The 21,010-nt window shown below is 34.2% G+C and overlaps 2 protein-coding genes across 2 annotated transcripts; both read right to left on the reverse strand.

Annotated features, from left to right (window-relative positions):
• Nucleotides 1-2,165: 2,165 nt before the first annotated feature.
• Nucleotides 2,166-3,670, reverse strand: LOC131673045 (uncharacterized). The gene is made up of 3 exons (XM_058950697.1): nucleotides 3,445-3,670; nucleotides 2,700-2,800; nucleotides 2,166-2,411 (listed from the first exon to the last, which is right to left on the reverse strand). Exons 1-3 carry the CDS (start codon nucleotides 3,668-3,670, stop codon nucleotides 2,166-2,168), a joined length of 573 nt encoding a protein of 190 aa, XP_058806680.1.
• A 2,258-nt stretch (nucleotides 3,671-5,928) lies between these two features.
• LOC131673037 (uncharacterized) lies at nucleotides 5,929-11,493 on the reverse strand. Its single transcript, XM_058950681.1, has 3 exons — nucleotides 11,140-11,493; nucleotides 8,491-8,631; nucleotides 5,929-7,004 (listed from the first exon to the last, which is right to left on the reverse strand). Exons 1-3 carry the CDS (start codon nucleotides 11,318-11,320, stop codon nucleotides 6,772-6,774), a joined length of 555 nt encoding a protein of 184 aa, XP_058806664.1. The 5' UTR covers nucleotides 11,321-11,493; the 3' UTR covers nucleotides 5,929-6,771.
• Nucleotides 11,494-21,010: the final 9,517 nt, after the last annotated feature.

Consider the following 21,010-nt stretch of genomic DNA (forward strand, 5'->3'; position numbering starts at 1 on the left):
AAATGCAGTGTACGCGGAAGCCGGCTTTCTGGATCATACGCCCAATGCATAATGTGTCGCAAGTATTATTACTTTCTCTATTCTACTTGCAGGTGAAAAATAACTTGTTTGCAAGAAAACAATCAAGTCTCCAAATGCGTCAGCTAGAATGTCAAGTTAATCACAAAACAGCGTCGAGGTATACACGAAATATCAATATTAGAACGAAATAATGCACCTCTTAAAATTTAATGACGCATTGTCTGCCAGCTTGGTCTCGACAGACAGAAGATGCACGTTGCGAAAAAAGAAAGAGCTCGTCGTCGTTTTCAGCCGCTGGCAATTGCGCGTGTGACGCTAACGAGAGCGCTTCGCTCAAAAACACGCCTGCCCAAGCGCTCGCAACCGATCGGAACTGGCGTGCTGAGAATCACACTGAGCTTTCGCATAGCAGAGATAACTCGAATTACTTGGCGAGGCGACACGAAAAATAGTCGCTGCGTCAGAGAAGGAGAGGCGCCTCTCTCGCGCGTCGCCAATAACAATGGGTTTCCCGTGCGCGAAGTATGACGCGCGCATAGCCTCACGTCCACGCGGAACCGCGAAAACCCATCGCGACTATCGCGACGATGCGCGCCCGATGAATGTACGGCGAGCGCGCGAGAGGGAATCGTTAATCATGCGGCGAAAGACATTCATCTCGCGATTGCGCGCAAGTGCACGGCTCGCGCACGGCAGCTCGAGGCAGACCGAGGAAATGCATTTCGATTTCAACAGCAGAGGCAGCGAGTCTGCACTTTAACGAAAGAGAAACCGCTGCCGTTTTATTCGGTATGGGCTTCCGTTGCCCCCTTTCTTTTATTTTTTTCATTTTTTTTTGTCCTTCTGCCCGCCAAGGATCTGGACCGAAATGCCGTTAGCAAGTCGCCGCGCTGCCAAAAGTAGGCCAAGTGTCGCGGGCGCTCGCTCGTTCGCTCGCTCGACTTCGCCATAATGGGATCGGCGACGAGCAGTGTGTGTTCTGCCTATGAAATACGTCCAATAACTTTGAGTCTTATTGTTTAGACTATATATTGTCAATGATCGGGGATCTCATAGTTGCGGCTAAATTCAATTCCTCCTTTCACGCGGTAATGAAACTTTTTTTTAATTTTGGCGATCGACAAACCTGTCCAGCTGATGCAAGCGAAAAATCGCTTAATGAGAAAGGCATTCTATATATAAGAGCTGGCGGTTCCAATTTATTCTTGAGAGAAATATGACGTTTCTGAGTTACTGCTAGGATACGGCACGTATATCGAAGATGCTTTTAGGAAATTGATTCTTTCATCACTACTGATCGATCGAACATTATGTAAAATCGATAAACATGGATGCTTTGCCTCTGATCGGTAATATCTTGATGAATAGATAATATATCATTATTTAAAATCTTTCTTATTTAATAATTATTTATAACTAAACATAATTAGACTTCGTTCATGATATTTTAAAGTCAAATTTTTGTATTGTTAATTCAGGTAATATTAACTGTTGCGCTACGACTGAAATTAATAAATTATAAGTCATCAATTTGATTAATTCAATTATTATTTATATATTATCACGCGTAAATTAATCTTATAAAAGTTTTAACGTTACTTTAAAACATTCTAGTAAGATATATCCTTTTGTAGCTCTGCAACACAAATGGTAAGCTAGGTTTTGTCGATAAAGTTAAATTCTGCCGTAACATTCAGTGGTTAAGTATTTTATACAATAATAATATAAAAAGAGATCACAATTATATTAACAATGAATTGCAAGCTTACAAATAATTTTATTATTAATAATAATATATAGACCAAACATTCCAATTGATAAGTTTCGTTTCTTTGTTATAAAAAAGTAATAAAAATAACAATTAATTAAATAAATAAAAAGCAAAAAATAAAATATAAATGTAAGTAAATAAATAAATATTTAATCTATTAATCTAATTTCTTTTAAGTCTACAAAGTCGATATCACTAATGACACCAAATCACAACTTTTAAAATTTTGGCAATTTGTCTCGTTCAATGTTCGGTGGAAATAAATTGTCATAGAGTAAAATAGATTCTCCAAATTCATGATTGAACATTTGAAATAAAAAAAATTCAAATAATTTTTGTATGATAGTGTCAAATCATTCAAAATATAAAGAATTTAGTATAACCATGATGGGCCTTTTCCAAACCACCCGGGTTTGTTATCTTCAGGTTCGTTATACGGATGATGATGATAATAATGCTCGTGATATTCCTTCGGTGGTTTGACGATTACAATTTTCTCCTGAGGTTTAGGTGTAAATAAGACACGGATGAGCAGCATAAATAGAGCAACTTTTGCCACTAATATACTCCTGATTAAAGACATTTTTACAGATGCAATAGCGAACGGTATCTGCAGTAACTAAAATATAAATATAAATAAACGAACATGTAAATATACCAAAATATAAAACAAAAATATAATACTAAAATATAAATATATCAACATGTGAAATAGTTATGTAAAATGTACTCATTTTATAGTTGCGTTGAATATAATGACATGTAATTAAATAACATGTATTACAAAAGAATGATAATTCCGAATATAGCTGATAACTATTGCGTAGTAGTAATTGATGTAAAATAATTAAGAACAAAAAATTCCCATCAATATTTTTTTAGACAAGAAATTTTATAATATTTTTACCTGAAATCCCACGGGTATCATCATTAAAAATCTTCCAATTTTTTTCATAATATTTCGTCGTTTTGATTTTTCATCCTTTCCTCTGGCTTCAACAGAGTTTGCTGAAAGAGAAATGGAGATATAAGATGATCAAATTTTCAATTCAAGCATTAATATCTGATTTTACTTAATTGGAAAGCTATAACTACTATACATTCACTATACTTGTATTAAAGTTTTAGTAGAAAATCAATTGTAATATGAATAGCTTACACTATTGAATTCAATAAATTCATTAACTAAAACATTCAGCAAATCGATTAATTAATTTGAATATCAATTAATCGGTGCAAGTATTATTTAATTATGATTAGAAAGATGCATTCGTTCATGAATAAGAGGTTTGAAAATTTATTCAATTATTTAAAAATAATACGTATTTAACTTCTTTCTCATGTATTTCTCAGTTTTATTAGCGGATATATTAAACTAGATTCTGATAGTAATAAACTACTGGAAAGTTTATTTTATTGTGACCGTAAGTCATAGAATCTTCATTTTATTTGATATTTCTGACTTTACAGAATGTTATTTGAAAGATAAGACAGCGTTAACCGACTAAATAAAGAAAGCATGCGATATGAATTATTTAAATGAAACTCGAATGATTCTATTGAACTACTTAATATTGGAGGTCGAATTCCAGTGCATTCATGAATAATATGCTCGTAATTAAAAATATTATAGACAAGCAAGTAGCTTTTACCTGTTTTGCCAATTGGATCATAATGGAAAGATAGCTCTTTCTCGTCAAAGACGACCTTGAATCCATCGATAGGCTCGAACGAGAACAGACTCGCGGAATCCTCACTGACGGTACTGTCTGACCTATTTCGTTTACTTTCATCCGAATCGTTATGCGGCGAAGCCTCCGGATTCAAAAGCAGGCACCATCCGATGATGCAGTACAACACCAATTCCGCGCCATTCATACTTCCTCAGTCCGATCGAATCGGTGTTGCTCGTCGGATAGCCCGCGGGCTATAACAGTACAAGCGGCATCCGCGCGCGCTATTTTCAAACAAACCGTCAAATCTGCTCACTTCCACTTTTTCAACTTGCCGATCGCGACAAATTTCACGTTCGAGTGGCCGTGATCATGACAAATCACACGCGGTCGGTGTAGACAGATCACAGTTTGTCGAGTGCTTCCAAGCTCTCCGTTTGTCTCTCTAGTGTTTTTATTTCCACCAAATGTTTGAGCACTCGTGCGCGGTTAAATATTGAGCTTCAAACCATCCGGTAAACCAACACTCGTGAATGCGGCTACCGCTTGTTGAGCTGCCTAAGCCGCCGCGAAATGTATAACGAATCCGCGCTACGAGTTTAAACTGCGTCGGCCTCTCTACGATCCAGGATTGAGCAACGTGCGGCGGCGGCGGTGGCGGCAAGAATTTCCTCTTTTTCCCGATGCAACATGCGGCACCAGACGGAAGCTCCCCCCTCCGCTTCTCTGGCGCAGTCCGAGCAACTCGATCGTACCTCTAACTGGGTCTCGCCGAGATTGCTATTTATTTCACATCCCGATACAGACCGAAAGAAAGTTGTGCATTAATGTCCCAGCCGGTTCCTGGGATGGCTGGCCAAGCTTGACGGCAAAGCTTGTATCCAGCTCCACCCATTGTCTTGCATAATGCAGTCGTCTGTTGGTTTCTCATAAATCGCTACAGTAAGCTAGATCCGATTTATTCGTCGACATATCCGTGGAATCTGCGCTCGAATTCTAACGCGGCGCCGATTTGATTCATCTAAGGCCTTTTCTCGCACTGGTAGATTCGCCTGACAATTATTTCTCGGCTGGTCAGCGGTCAGTAACGCACGTGTATCCCAGACGCATGTGAAAAACAAAATTGATTACTGGCTTCGAATTGAGAACAGACACGCGAAGCCATATACATGCACCGATGCCGTTCTGCCGCTAAATGGACTATGCACAATTATGACAATTAGCATTTTCAGCTTGCGCACTATGCTTTTGCGGCAAAACGCCATCAACAAATTTTATGGTGCTCCTCTTCTCTACAATTTAAATAAGTGTACGAGGTCGAGCTACGAACAAAAAAGAATAATAAAAATTGAGATATTTTAACAAAAAATTCCATGTCAATCCTACAGCGATCTAGATCAGTTTCTCCGAATCGACTGTGCCACTCTCAACGTATAATTGTATATTGCAATTACAAATGAGTAAAAGGACGCCATAAATTATCTTTCAATATCATTTATCATTTTCTGCTGACACAAATCAAATTATAAAAATTTACAAATAAATCAATAATAAATAATGTTTTAGTATTACCAAAGTGATAATTTAATTTAAAAATTAATAAATTAAAGTGAGATATTTTACTAATTAACACGCTTGCCGTAATATTTCATTTTTAACGTTCTTACAACGTTGATCTGAGGCCATAATTATTTCTACAATCACGTAGAATTGTCCGGCATTGGTGTTAAATGTTACATTTGTTAAATCGATACATGAAACTGATAGAGCATTTTGCGCGAGTTGAAATGACGCCGAGTTAATTGGAAATGGTTGATGTTGTGTTCGTAAGAAAGTATTTAGAAAGCATAAAATTACACTTGCGTTAATGAGGTATTCTTAATACCTACAGAGAAAGAGATACATTATACACGCGTGAAACGGCTCAACTTCCGTGCAATCAAGTAGTTTATGATACTTTGAAATGTTCCCTTTAGTTTACTGACTGACGCGGATATGTCTTGGAGTATAAATTAAGTACAAGTTTCAAAGTTATCAAATTCTAATTATTTAGGACCTCATCAAGAATGTGAAAAAAGAATAATATAAAATATAACAAACTTCGAAACGATCCATGCTTTTATGTAGACAATACCTGTAAATTCAATAAATATGTATCATTAAATATTTTAGACAATTATACAAACAAGTCAATTGTGCCAAATTAAAAAAAATCAATAAATCAATGAATGTACAGAAGTATTTTTAATCAGAGATGGAATCTTTCGTATGAATGCTTGTAATTAAACGAAGAGTGAGAGGTGTGTCATATCGATGGGTGAAAATCTAAATTAATATAGAATTTTTTCATTGTAATTACTAATTTGCTCATTTCTTATGCGAAATAATGTACACCAAATAATTATTCGATCACTACAAAAGTCTTTAATGTAATACTGCATTTATGACCAACTTCTTCTGACTTGTATTTGTATATTACATATTAATTGCTCATGTACTTATTAGAAAAGCACATACGAATTCGCAACGTGCATACCCACATTGTGCGCAAAACGTAATATATTGTAGTCATGTAATGCTTTTAGTTATGTACAATAAATTTCTTAACATGACGTTAATAGTTGCTTCTCAGTAAAACATATTGTGTGTTAGAGAGATATTAACTGTTTTCTAAATTATTGAAAATCGTCGAAATTCGACATCATATGAGTCTATCATTAATAAAAAATAGTTTCAAATTGTATGGCTGCGTAAAATGACTGTAACTTTAATGTCGTACCCGGTACATTTAAATTTGAGTACAGACATCGTGTCATTATTTTAAGTTTGGTTTAATCACTCAAGTTTTTTAAAATTAATGACAATTTTCAGGTTCTTTTGAATATCGATATTTTTGATTTCATACATTCACTTCATTAACATATTTTTCGCTTACTGACTTTCAAGTATTGAAAATTGATACTTTCATAATCGCAATTTTTCGTGTTTCTTTTTAAATCGAATGTCAATGAAGCTATATTCGATCACAGATCATCATTGGCGTTAGCTAAATTTGCTTTATCTAACGCTACGGTAATTGTCGATCATATCGTATACATTGCTATCGCCTTCCTCAAAGTGTCAGATTGTCAATAAATACATTCTCTCGGCACACAATAAATATAAGACAAATGGCAGTCAAACAAAGTCAGGATAGGCGCACATTGCGATATAAATATTTCACGATATGATCGAAAATCAACATTGCTATGCACGATAAATCTCTAAGCGTTAGATCGCTATTTCAAAGGCATCTCCACTCCAAGATTATCCTTTGTAATAGTAATGTTCATTAGGTGGACCGCTGGCAGGGGCATCCCAGCCACCATAGGCAGGTTGAAAGTGGCTACTCCAACCACCGGTGCCGCCGCTATTGTGGACGTGCACGTGAACAGGTTGCGGCGGTGACGCCCAGCCTGCGGACGAGTGGCCAGCGTGGTCCCAACTGGCGTACAGCTTACCGAAGATCGCACTCAGCTTCAACACCAGCAGAATAGTACCTGTAGCCACAAAACGGAACTTGAGCTTTTAGATGTCTTTTCGTGGTTTAACATCGCTTGCCAAGAGCGTATGCTTACGCGTGAGATCATTATAAAGAAGGTACGAGCATAATTTGCTCGAGGATCGGGCCAAAGGGAACAATTGCAGTAGTTGAGGATTGTTTGCTGCAACGATTTCATCTCGTGGTCGATTCGATTTGAAGGCGGATACTGCGCGGCTTAGAGGCTTATTGGAGGTCGGATTGCTTTTATTGAAGGCTTCGTAGTAATTCTACGTGTTCAAAGTTATATACTGTCGGTTCTTTGATATTGCGATTCATTTGTAAAATGTATACATATGTATGGGATCATAAATGTCAAATGTTTAGTGTACCGTTCAAACATTCCATGTGGAATTGCAACTATGCCTATGCCCGGCGAATTTCATAGTATAATGTGCCATTCAATATAGATGCAAATGTGTGCAACTGCTTTTCACTTTTTAAAGCTAAAAATAACAGTTCTTACATCACGCGCAATACATTTTAACGTTTCCGGCGCACATCCAATATTAACCAACGCTATCGAAGAGTTTCAAATTATAGTTGAAAGCGACGGAAGGAAGTGTGACGAATTATTTATTTATTAGCTTCTCAAATAATGCACATTGTATTTCTGTACATGTATGGGCTTATTTCGTTCACTGTTTCCTTTTCCGTGTAAAGAAGCGAATTCCACATTTAATTAGGAGCGTTGTTTTTAACGTTGTAAGTGGAAAATCTTGATTTGTGATTAAGATAGCGTAAGATTCTAGCATGTAGATTGTGTACCCAACAATTTTTTACGAGAGATTAGATTTTCACGATAAATTTCTTTTTTAAACTTGTAACAACTCGTGAGATTGAGTACAAGGTTAAGACGTGATTTTCCAGAAACATTATATGGATGATTTTATTAGAGAACAAAAACTTGAGAAAGGCAATTGTTACGATTTTTCAACAGAACGAATTTGCTTAACATGAACAAAAACGTTTTTTCTTTTTCCTTCCTAGGGCATACAAAAGTAGGTTTAACGTAAAGGATTGGAAAAAAGAAAGCCGCCGTAGTCGTGTCGTTCCTAAATCCAGTTTTTATTACAATTTTTTTTATCCCGGACGTTGATTCTCTAGCTGTTTTTATTCTCCGAAATAAGATCAGGGCTGCGTGAACCTGCGCCACATGGAAATTCGTCCGAGTAGTAGTAGGGCGCAGCCATTTGAATGCCCAAATCGGTAGTATCGAGAATGCGCTCACGAGCGTCAAGCAACATACGCGCTCGAAGAGAAAATACACGAAGAATCACCGGTTGGATGGGAGGGGACCGAAAGTAAGCCGTTCGAGTCCTTGTTTAGTATGCAAATAACGAGCCCGGACCAATAGATGTGGAAAGGTGTGTATAACAGATACCGTTAAATTTTTGCGTTTATGTGCTAATCATAACAGAGATAGTCAAATTTTCTTTGCTTACCAATCATTAGCCCCTTGAGGGATATCACTGTCAGTACTGCCAACATGGTCATCATCACGCCCATTTTGTAAGCCAAGGGCATTAGCATGAATTGAATTCTCTTTCTGAAGCCAAAAGTTCTTCCTGTTTGGAGCGTTTTTCCTGTAAGAAATATGAATAATGATTACGCTATTTGCATTCAACGTGTATTCTTCAAATTTCTATTATATAAATTTCGATAACGAGCAATCGACGCATTGTTCTCTTTTGCATGTTTTTACATACCCGGAAATTCATTAATTATATGTGAAACAGTAAGCGCACGCAGTCTCGTCTGCTTCCACATCCATAAAAGTTACAACTACCGAGATAATTTTTTGTTTTCACCATTTCTTTTTTGAAATTAGTTAATTATTACTTATACTGGAATACCATGAATTGTGGAAATAGAAACATCGTCCGGAGAATGCACTTGCACTTCCGTGTGCAGATATACGTTATTTCATTGATTAGATATGCTCTGAATGGTTTACGCGCCTTGGAGTATGAAGCTGCAATGCTGATGCGATGAATACTGATATATTTATTCTTAGCGAATTGCTATCATAAAAATATTTGAAATGTTAATTGAAATGTTGTTGGCAACTTTTTACAGTACTTTATTCGAAAAACAATGGGAAGTAATTATACAGAATAAATTTATGTTAAGTGGAAGGCTTTTGTCAGTCACGTTGTCACATATGAAATTGTCAGATGCTGCTGCAATTATTAATCAACGATTGCTACGTTAAATATATACTTCTGCCCAAAGCACTACGTCAAATAATATGCGTAGAGCAAAGCAATTTCTGACGTTGACAACTAATTTAATATTAAATGCCGTCAAAGTGACATTATGCAAAACTACTGTCAATTTCAACTCAATTCCGCACGCTTACTGTAAAATTCAACGTATGATTAGACCACGTCGCGCTGCTTCTAAATTTCACTTGATTGCATCGAATTACACTGACATCAAATCTCTTTCCCATAAGAGAGCAACGGCAGGTAGGAATACGAATGTAACCTGTCTAACTCTTACGTTGGTGGTTTCGAAAAGCCAAGTTCAACGTACCGATCGCGCGCGGCTAATTTTCTCTGCGGGCGTAGCTTGCGTGCCTGAGATCACCACATATCAACTAAACTGTGCAGTACGAATAAGCAGCTCTGAGCAGGTTATTTCGTAGCTCTAATTTTTTGTTGTTACACGCCAGCGTCGGCGTCGTTACAGTAACGGTTGGCGAACTTGTAGTTGACAATGCTAACCCAAATACCAGTTTGCTTGGTATCGCTCATGATCCAACGGAAGAAAAGGAAGCTGAAGAAGTAGCAACAACAAGCAGCACCGTATTGTATTAGAATCGAGGCGTAAAAAGCGGGACGATGTTATAGGATCGTCGTCTCCTCTTTCTCTTTCTTCCTCTCTGTTTGCCATGCATTTTAACTACGTGCTCGCGTGTTCGCACGACGCTTACAGACCACTACACTCACCGCAATATAATGCGCCGCTATAAGTCCCGAACTCGTTGCCTAATATATGCACGCGCTTACAATAACTGAAATTCCTTTTTTAATTTCTTTCAATCTTAATGCCTTTCTGTAAGTATGTATATATTATCGGGAAAATGTCGGTAAGTATTTCGAATGAAAGTTTTAAAGCGTATAACATTGTAGCTGAGGGCCAATTTATGATGATTCTTTTTTATTTCACGAGGCCTTTAACGGAAACCAAGAAGAAGCATGATTTAGATTGAGTACGATTTATCTATTTTCATCTACAATTTTATGAATAAATTGTTTCGCATAAATTATTCAAATGATTATTTACCAATTTGATATTTTCTGTTCTAAAATCATTAATATGATGTTATAAAGTGGAATGAATGCTACGAAAAAATGAGATTACCGTGACTCAAATTCTTCGTTTCGTGTACTATATCTTTTTATGTCAGATAAATTATAGGTTTGAACAAAATTTATCGCTGAGTTAATGTAACGTTATTAACTATATATTTGACACTGCGTCATAAACTTAACTAGGTTTTTCGCAACTTTCTCCAGGGTTAAACGGGTCAAAATTTTTAGAACACACTTTCGCGTTCTTTTGCCGAAGTGACAATTACTGAATTATAAATGATAATTAATTCATTTCTTTCAATTCAATCACTATTCGGAACATCAGCCAATAATTATATTTGGTATTAAATAAATGATTAAAATTCATGTTGAATTAGTACTTGTAAATGAAAAATAAAAAATGCAAATGTTAATATTAAGCGCTGTTGAAAATAAATAGATAAGAGACAACAACAAAAAATAGTTTTAAATGCCTTATATTTCAGTTATTATTGAATTCAACTTTAAATGTTAAATAGAGAAAAGAAGAAGAAAATAATGCTAGATATACTTTTTATAAATCCTAACGACTTTTACAATAAAATCTGTTGAGAAGATAAGTTACATGTACATTTTATAAGTTTCATACGAACCCATGTGACATTATATTAAAAATGAAATTTATTGGTAGACTCGAGTATATGTCAGTAAATTTATGTGTGTAATATATATAAGAGAATAAAGGGGAGAAGGGCAAAAAAGAAAAGCTTTAAAAAGAGTGTAAAAAGAACTAACCGGTGCGTTGGCCTCCTGTATTGACCGTGCCGAAAATATAATCGAAGAACGTTCGAATTTCACCATCATTTGTTTCTAACTTCTCTGAAGTTCGATCGTCGGCCACAACGACTCCGATAATCAATAACAGCGTCAATAAAAATACAAGACTCAACTGGGAACTGTGGATATTCCGATTCATTTCAGCGGTTTCGTCGGCAGTCAGTCAGTGACTCCTGTTTTTTTGGGGGCGCCTCTCTTTCACGTTGTGCGTCCGCTTGGTGGAGCGGTCGAATTTGAACTTGTTGCTCTCGGCTGCTGTGACTCAGCGCGGGCCTTTCGAACATCGCGCAGCGCTTTCCGCGCAGGTCTTGATTCGTATGCGCAAAGAGCCACCTCGTTGGAAAGTTATATCTTGTTGCGTTCAACGCGCACCTCTCTTTACTGCTGTATAATCGAGACTTATTATAGAGTATAGGCGCGTTCGAACGCTCGAACTCTGTATCGTGAGCGTATACAGTTGATGCGCGGGCTTTTTAAAATTTCACAGGTGATAGAGTTGTTAGCAACCTTTCGAATACTAATGGAGATTTGTTTTGTTACAGTCTGCTTTTTGATGATCGAAGTAGGGCGTGCTTTATAAGCGGAAGTAGCAGATATTCGTGCGCCGAAAAAATGTCATTGATAAGGTCGCGTATTTTTTTACTACGTTCCGTTGAAATTTATATATATTTCGTAAATTAATAATCAAATGTATGCAAAGATAAACTTCATAGATTGTGTTGTGAAAATATCGCGAATAAGATATTTAAGTTTCAAAAAATGTTGAGTAAGTTACTTTTTTTGTTTTGAATTCTGTAAATATGTTTAATTAAGACTTTGATTACGTAATATTAAACGTATAAATTTTCTGCATGAAATAAAATAATTGAAGATTACAAGTAAAATCATCCTAATAAAGTAAAATTTTTATATCTGTAATATATTTCATTTTCTGTTGTGAGTGTTTGTAACAATCAGCACTCAAGATATATACCATTTAAAAGAAAACGATTGAAAGACTATTTTTTTCAATATTGAGGTGAGCAGTTTTATATTGCTATCATTTTATAGTTGCTTGAAAATATAATAATTATTTTTTTACTAGGATAAAACAACATACTGTTTGCCTCAGCAGATAAATAAATACACTATATAGTTCGTGTACTTACTTTTCATGTAGCGATGAGTCATATCAATAAATTTATTGTTGCTGAGTAACATTAACAATGCTACTATTAAACTTATTAATATTATATTCGGCAAAAATAAAAAAAAGAACAGCATAATTTTAAGCAATTTATTAATCATTCTAATACTTATTTTCTATCATTTCAATTTTTTTTTCATTTTTAAATATGAATTCATTTAACGCTATGACTTAAATAAAAATACAACAGCGTAATATCGTTGATTTTAAATAAAAACTAGTTTTCGTTTAACATATGACTTAACCATTTAAACTGGTTAATAAAGCAATATTAACATATGACGTTTCGTTTTCTTCGTTATTAAAATCTCTATACTATCCCTGTCCTTGAATTGTAATTGGTGTATATATATAAATTATATAACATAAAATATACAAGATTGGTAAAAGCTTATGATCCTATAATTTTTATTAATTTTAGTATAACTAATCTAGAATACCTAAAGAAGTTTGTAAAAAAATATAATTTCTTCATTTTTAAGAAGATTAGAATTTTCTTTGACGGTAAATCATTGTGTATTAATTTTTTAGTTCCCATATAGTTAATTAATTAAAATTCATATGTGAATTTTATATACTTGAATCATTTGCTGATTAATAAATATTGATAGAAAAATTGTTTTATGATATTGATTAAATATATTCCCACTGTAAAATATTTTTGAATATTGTTCAAATCAACACTGAATTAGAAGTAATTCAGTTTCTTTTGCAAATATGCAATAAAATTTGTTTATATATAAAGGTATTTCATGCAAGTCAATTTTCTGAAATATAAGCAATTTTTTCAAAAGTAAATCTTACGCCACTGTAATTCTTATCAGAGGATCATTTTCTAGACTTGTTTTATAAATTTCATGGTATTTCCATTTGATAACTTTTAAATGAAATAATTCAAATTATGAGTTATTTTATTTGTTCAATCAGATATATATTTCATATATACATAAGTGAATAAATATACTTTTATAAAAGTTAAGAATTTAAGGAAAAATATGTAAACTTGGAAAATAAATAAACTTTGACATAGAAGAACTTTGATTTTAATGAATTGATGAAAATGAAAATATTATTATGTATCGAAAAATAACATATTGTTAATATTTTACAGTAAGTAATTAAAATTATTTGTTCGTTTTCTTTTATTTTTTAATAAATCATATTTTGATATTGATAGTCAACAATTTCAATCTACGCATTCAATGTTAATATATTTGATAACGTTTATTTTTTTCAACTGTAACGTGTATTAAATAATTAAAGAATATATTCGCAAATATTTTCAACAAATATAAGGAAAACATAATAATAAAATTGATAAAAGCTGCTCATCTTCGGTCATTGGCCTCTGCAGTACTTTAGCCGACCCTGACCCTACGCTATAGCGCGTAGACAGCGTCGAATAAAGAAAGGACGAAAGGTAGGTACAGGTTTGCTGCATCGATTCTGCACGACTCACATGCAAGCAATGAGCGAAGAGGAAAGATGAGAAAGAGGAGGAGAACAAGTTAAAGCACAAACAGGCACCTTTGCTAAGTTGAAAAATAAAACGCGCATAAAAGCAAGGACTCTTCCACTCGCTTTCTCATGTGATTCTCGGCCTCACATGATGTTCAAGGTTTAAAAATTCAACCCTTGAAAAAGTACCTTCGTGGTAGTACAGCAGCTTGGACCGGTATATTTGTTCTCGCTTATGTTCAAGGAGCGGTTACTTGAAATTCAGGATAACAGCCGGTTTGAAAATTATTATTTCTTCTGGAATTTCAGCAATCTAAAAAAATTTGAATACAAGGTCTGCATTTAAATATTGTTTATTATTATAAATTTATAAAATATAATTATATCATTCAATTATAATTATCATTTAATCAAATTATTTTAGTAAATTAAGAAATGTTAACTTCATCAACTTTTCGTTTGTATTAATTACTACAAATAAATATTGATAATTATGAATGTAAATAAAGTTAGAAATGTTTCTGTTGTTTGTTGATGAATTAACAATCGGAATTATAACGACGCGTCCGTTATGTCCCTGCGCACAAGTGTAATAGCAACCCTAAAGATCTCGGCGACCGGCAAAGAAAAATGCGGATGCCTTTACACGGAGCGTCTAAGAACAAGTCTTGGCTTGGGGCATGTGCGTGCGACTTGTCGGGTTGGTTCTTACGTTGGTGTGAGTACGTCTACTAATGGGAGTCTTCGGTCAGTCAGCAGGATGTAGAAAATCACCGGCTACAAGGCAGAGCTCAACATTCGCCTCGCGACCGTGATCATGGGTGTACTCGTCCCCCGTCATCAATTGATCTTAGCCAAGATAGACATTTGTTTAGTGTTTTGCGGTTGCCTAATTTTTTTGAGTTTGTGGGGATGTGACGCGCGCACATTTGTTCCAGAAATAAGTGTTCCGAGTGCTGCAGACGTGAACATTGACTCTTTAAAAAAATTACCTGTAAAAGTCTCTCAACCCGATGGACAATTGAAAAGTTTGCAGCACGTTGACGAAATTACAGAAAAAAAACTTCAGCCAACCAGTGAATTTGCCGGTAAGTCTGACAAAGTAAATGCAGATGTAAAGTTAAGAGGTGTGACGGGTACTCACGACACTGATCATCACAAAAAAGTTCGAGTTGAAGAAACAGTCGACAGCACACTCAAAGAATTACATAACAAACAAGCACACAAAGAAGAGCAAAAAGCATACAAACGATTACTCAAAACACCAATTAGAAGATTAAAGCGAGACATCGTAAACGAACAAAAACCACAAAGTGACGAAATTATCAGTAAAAAACTTATAGAAGAGAAAGCACCTCAAGTTGATAATGACGTGGGAAAGGATAAAGGGGTTAACGTTGAGGGAATTAGAAGATTGGATATCAATGTTGAGGAGGAAAATAAAAAAGAAAACGAAAAAGTATCAAAAATTGGCGTAAATACTGAATCTAGAAACACGGAGAAGTCATCGACAATTAATTCACAAATTGATGAAAGTGACAGCTCTAAACATGTCAAATCTATTAGTTCTGAACGGTCTCAAATTATTAATGAAGTCTCCAAAAATATTGGTATTCAAGAGAATCCTACAGCACCGACTGTTGAATCAAAAAATTTTAATAAACATTCAGAAAATATTGCAGAAGCCCCGTTAAAAACTTCAATTAATAGTTTTAATAAAAGTGACGAATTGCAGTTGATGAATAACCGAGCCAAACAATTAGAAAGGTTACAAATTTTGAAAAAACAAGCTTTGGAGTTTCAGGAAAAAATTCGTAATAAAGATTTTTTACAAAATTTAAGAGAGACAGCATCCAAAATACTTCCAGATGTTCCAAATTTTACAGAAAATCAGTGTTTAGATATCTTGAAAATGGCAGCAATAAAGAAAAATATTTCAGATTTTGATAATATTGGTTATGCGATACCCATAGCTTCTTTATTGAATGATTCTCAGAAAGAAATAATTAAATACTCTCAAGAATTTTTTGACCCAGAACAAAGAGTATCATTTCTTGACAATATGTCAACATGCATTGGAAGCTTAAATATTTCAAACTGCATGCGAATTTTCATCTATCCCATTATGGTAGAAAATATACCTGAAGCTATGCTAGAAACTTTCGATATTAACTATAACGATAATATATTGAAACGCGGCAATGAGAAACAAAAGTTAGGCAGACAAGTACCAATCATTAGCTTTTATGCAAATCCTATTGATCCAGATATTTTGATTTTTAATGCATTGATGGAAGGATTATTAAAAAATCCTCCAAACGAAAATTTATACTCATATATCACAGCAAATAATGAAACTTTATCAAAAATTTTAACCTGTAATCGATATCAGCTTTTGCAAATGACAGAAAAATTTTTACCGGAAAATTCGAGAAAACTTTATTCAGAACAAATGTTGCAATGTGTACAACGCTTTGAATATTTTAGTTGCATTAAATATTTTTCGTGGCCAGAAATAAGAAAATACTATTCAGCTCTGCCGAAGTTTCCTTTGGGTGACGATTTTTTATCAACATTAGCGTATCCTAATTATCCACTCATTACATATCCTGGGCTTGAAAATGGCTTTCTTCAACTTCCAGAAATAATTGAATCTGGACCACGTCATCGTCCTGAAATAGCCATCATAAATCTTTTAAGACAGACTTTGAATGAGCAACCAAGATTTCCTACTTTACCAACTCCGATCCAATTAGATTTACTTATCAAAAACCCAGAAATTACTCAAGAACAAATATCATCAATACATATTGCAGAACAACTTCTTCCTGTTAATATGAGATCGCAATTCGTTTTAAAAACAGCTGAATGTGTGCAACAATTTGGCTATTACAATTGTATGAAATATGGTACTTGGCCAACAGTGAAGACATGGAATCCCTCACTGCCACAATTTCCAAGTTTTCAAAATATAATAGAAACACTACAGAATATACCGGTAGTTCAAAATATTTTCAACTTTTTCTCGCAATTTAAGCTACCCCAGTTCCCCCTTCAATTTGACCTTCCTCAATTACAATTTCCAAGTATACCGAACTTCACATTGCCAAATTTTTCTAACCTCACAGCTCAAAATTTTCCAAATTTTACAAATCCAGATTTTCCTAATGCAACAGTTCCAAGCTTTTCTAACGCAACACTTCCAAATGTTCCAACTCGACCAAATATTTTAAGTTTCATTCCTTTTTTCGGACAACGCCCAACAACAAGTCGAGATAACAGTTCACCAGAGAAAATCCAAATAAGTAAGATTGCAATAGAAAATAAAATATTTAAAATTTTAAAAGATTTAAGAGGTTCAATGGGCGCTACTCCATTATCTCCTCCGACTTATACAAATAGAAAAGTCTTTCTATTTCCTCTTATGAGTGAGGTGCAATCCAGGATCTTTGCTATCGCAGAAAGTATTGTTCCACCACTTGCTCGTGAGCCATTAATTACCGACACATACTTCTGTTTGAGCAGCAATAATATGTTCATAGAATGCGTCAAAACTATAATTTGGCCATCTATAAAATTGTACGTAAAAGGATTACCAGAATTGCCATCAGAAGACGATGCATTATTAGAAAATAGTGAAATCCCATCGACATTTACTGAGAGCAAGGATAATTTTTTTATTATGCGTGAAGTTGAAAAAATTTTTATTTATGGAAAAGAAGATGCTATAGCTTATATAATTGAGTCCATACAATCAACTCCACTAGAGGCTTTGAATATGCAGAAAATTATGGATGTTTTACGATCAATCCAATTCAAAAGTGAAGATTTTATAAATATACAAATAAAGCGGTATCCAAGAACTCCCGAGTTTTCTTCAATTTTAACAGAAGCTCAAGAAAATATTGTTCACGGAGTTGAAGCTTTATTACTAGATGATGTCCGATTAAAATTCTATCAAAATATGATAGACTGTGCACAAAAATATTCGTTCTCTATTTGCTCAAGAAACGAAATTTTGCCTGCTATTTATCCTTATTTTCAAAGAGCATTATTTGTTCCAGATACTAACATGAGATTCGAAAAAAAGAACTATTCAGCAATAAATATTATGGAACCATCTCGAATTTATCCTGTACGCTTTGAAACAAAAGTTAATACAGAAAGACAAGGAGAAAATACAATAACAACGGCGGATAGAAAGTACCCTCCAGTTTATCCTCCGAATCCAGAAGTAGTTATACTCGGAATGCTTCGTAAAATTCAGTTGAATGCACCGTCTTTACCACAATTTCCAAAAGAATCTATTGCGTATTCGCCAGAATTCAAATCAGCCTACAGTATGAGACAAGCATATGTACTTACTGTTGCAGAAGGTATTTTACCAGACGAGTATCGCAAAGGATTTCTTGATAAAATGTTCCAGTGTAATATGAAAAAATCATTTTTGAATTGCTCTCAAGATATCATGTTTCCATTGATGAAACGTGCATATATCAATTTTCCAGATTTTCCAGATTTTAAAAATGATCTTGATAGATCTAACATGATATTTGTAATAAATAATTTGAAAAAAACAAGTACTTCTTCAAGATCTTATGATGTGAAAAAAACTCTACCTGCTCTAGATATTCTCTTCAGATACGTTCCAGAAGATAAGGGTGAAGTTTTAAGGAAATTAATCGATAAATTACCGAACACATTGTACTACGATCTCTATATTAAAATGACTCAATGTATTCAATACTCAGACGCCATGTCTTGTAGTAATGATCTCGTTTATCCAATTTTAAAAAAATACTATGATGCACCAGGATTTAATTTAGATGATTATTATCCAATATATGCACAACCATCCTTTAATCTCGGAATCGATGCTCATAACGCACCGAATGATTTTGAAATTATTTGCGAAAACATGGGTTTCGTATGTACACTCGTACCTTTTGGATCACGAAACACTAATAGTACTTTAGCTTTACAAACACCAAACATTCTCAAAACTTCTTATATTCCCTTTGGAAAATTATCAGATGGAAGCCGTATTTATAAACAAATTGAAGATACTTGGAATCTGAATATCAGTCCGGCAGTAGGTGCACCTTGTCCTCTTTAGAAATGAGACAAAGTTTTACTTTTTAATTTTAAAAGGAATTGCATTTGAAGTATTTGAACTCAATAAGGAATTTCCAAAATCCATGTTTTCTCTTTGTATCAACTTGAAAAAGCAAAACATTGTCTTCACCCCAAACAAAACGTTATATATTATAAAAAATTAATAAGCAATATAATTTTTCAGGTACAGATTCCAGTACTCCAAAACAAAAGGATCAACAATCAGTATCTTTTTTGAATTTCCAATCTCAACGAAAATCAAGCAAGAAAATTTTCCGAAATAATCGTTCAAGATTTTTGAATAGAAGCAAACGTAATATTGATGATTTACTTGACTCCTATCCGCATAACATTCCAAATGATAAAAAGAATTCTGTTCCGAGACGGATTCCGCCACAATCGAATTTCCCGAATTTAACTGAAACCGAATTATTAGAAATGTTAGTGCACTTATCAAAATATAAAAATAATCAAAATTTAGAAAAAGGAGACAATAAATTTGATAAACCATTTGTTGATTCCTTGAATGAAACTGAAAAAGCATTAATCACAGCAGATCAGTATGAGATTTTGAAATTGGTTCAAGGCTTGAGTACTGAAACAGAAAAAGCCAATTTCATGGGGCAATTATTTAGATGCATCAGAAGTCTGAGTTTTATACGCTGTGTAGGAATATTTGTGTGGCCGATAATTGTAAACAATTTTCCTTCGCCATTCAGACTTCCACTGAATCGTGATAGTCGGTCAAGAGAAGAAACACAAATTGAAGAAATATTAGGGATGTCATCATCTGAGTTTGAAAGTGAACTTGTGAGTCGCAAAGAACAAATCGAATCAAATTTCATTCAGTGGTATAAGTCGTTAACTGGCGAAATATTTGAAGCAAATGTAGGCCCATTGAAAGTAAAAGGTCACGGAGATGGTGAATTGACTGTAACATTTTCTGGATTTCGTGAAGGTAGGTTAGCAAAATTAAAAGACAACAAAAGTCTTCCAAGTATTTTAACAATCATAAGTGACGTAATCGAAGAAGTTTTTGATACTAAAACTGAAAAAACAAAAAATAAAAAAGACAATCCTAAAAAAGAGAAAAGAAATCGTAGCTTGCATACTTTTGAAGAATCTAACTTACAAGAACTTCTGAGGCATAAAAATGAAGAAAATAATTCGAAAAGATTAGCAAAAGATGATTTTATAATTAAGATGTTATTAGAAAAACTCAAACCTACCATAGGAGATATTAAAGATACCGAAATAAAGCATTATTTTGATGTTGAAAATGCATATGCAGCCTTTCAGATACTTTTTGGGCCGAAAGTTTCAGACAGAATTGCTAACGGGTTAAAATTTATATCTGATAAAAATCATATAAATCAACATGAATATGATGAATTGAAGGCTATAGATGAATTGGAACTTGTATCTTTAGAAGCACAGGAAAAGAATTTGGAAGATAAATTGAAAATATCAAAATTGCGAGGTAGAGCAATATATGAAATCAAAGATGATTTTAATGGTACAAGCACTTCTCGAAAGGAATTGCAAATAAAGGAAAGGTTATCAAAATTTAAATCATATTTAATAGATTATATTCAGACATTTTACAGCTTAAATAAAAAGAAAGTTCAAACTGGCTTCACTTTACGTCTACCACGACTAAATGATAAAATTGTTGGTAGAAGAATGACGAGTAGTTTAAGTGCTATAGGCCGAGATATAAAGTCGAAGGTAGGACAGATGATGCCTGCAGCTGGTGTTGCTATAAATTTTCTCGCTCAATTAGCTTTAGCTCATGCTAAAGCTGTTGCTTCGGTAGCAGGGTTATTAAGTAATATGGCATTGGGTTCAGCGATGCTTGGTCTGATAAGAGATATGATTTTAGGTTCAAATACTGAACCCAAAATTAAATATGTTTATGAAAATGAGAAGCATGACGCTGGCCTGTCTTGGTCACCTGTCAATCCAGATCCGACTATCAGCTTTACTCCTCCAAATAAGATTCAAGGGCCAGCTCCTTATTTCTCAGATATTTACTAAATCAAAGATTTGTTTGCCAATTTGAGGGTAAGG

The sequence above is a fragment of the Phymastichus coffea genome, unplaced genomic scaffold (assembly GCF_024137745.1).
Source record: "Phymastichus coffea isolate CEN01 unplaced genomic scaffold, Cenicafe_Pcof_1.1 PCOF00165, whole genome shotgun sequence".
NCBI lineage: Eukaryota > Metazoa > Arthropoda > Insecta > Hymenoptera > Eulophidae > Phymastichus > Phymastichus coffea.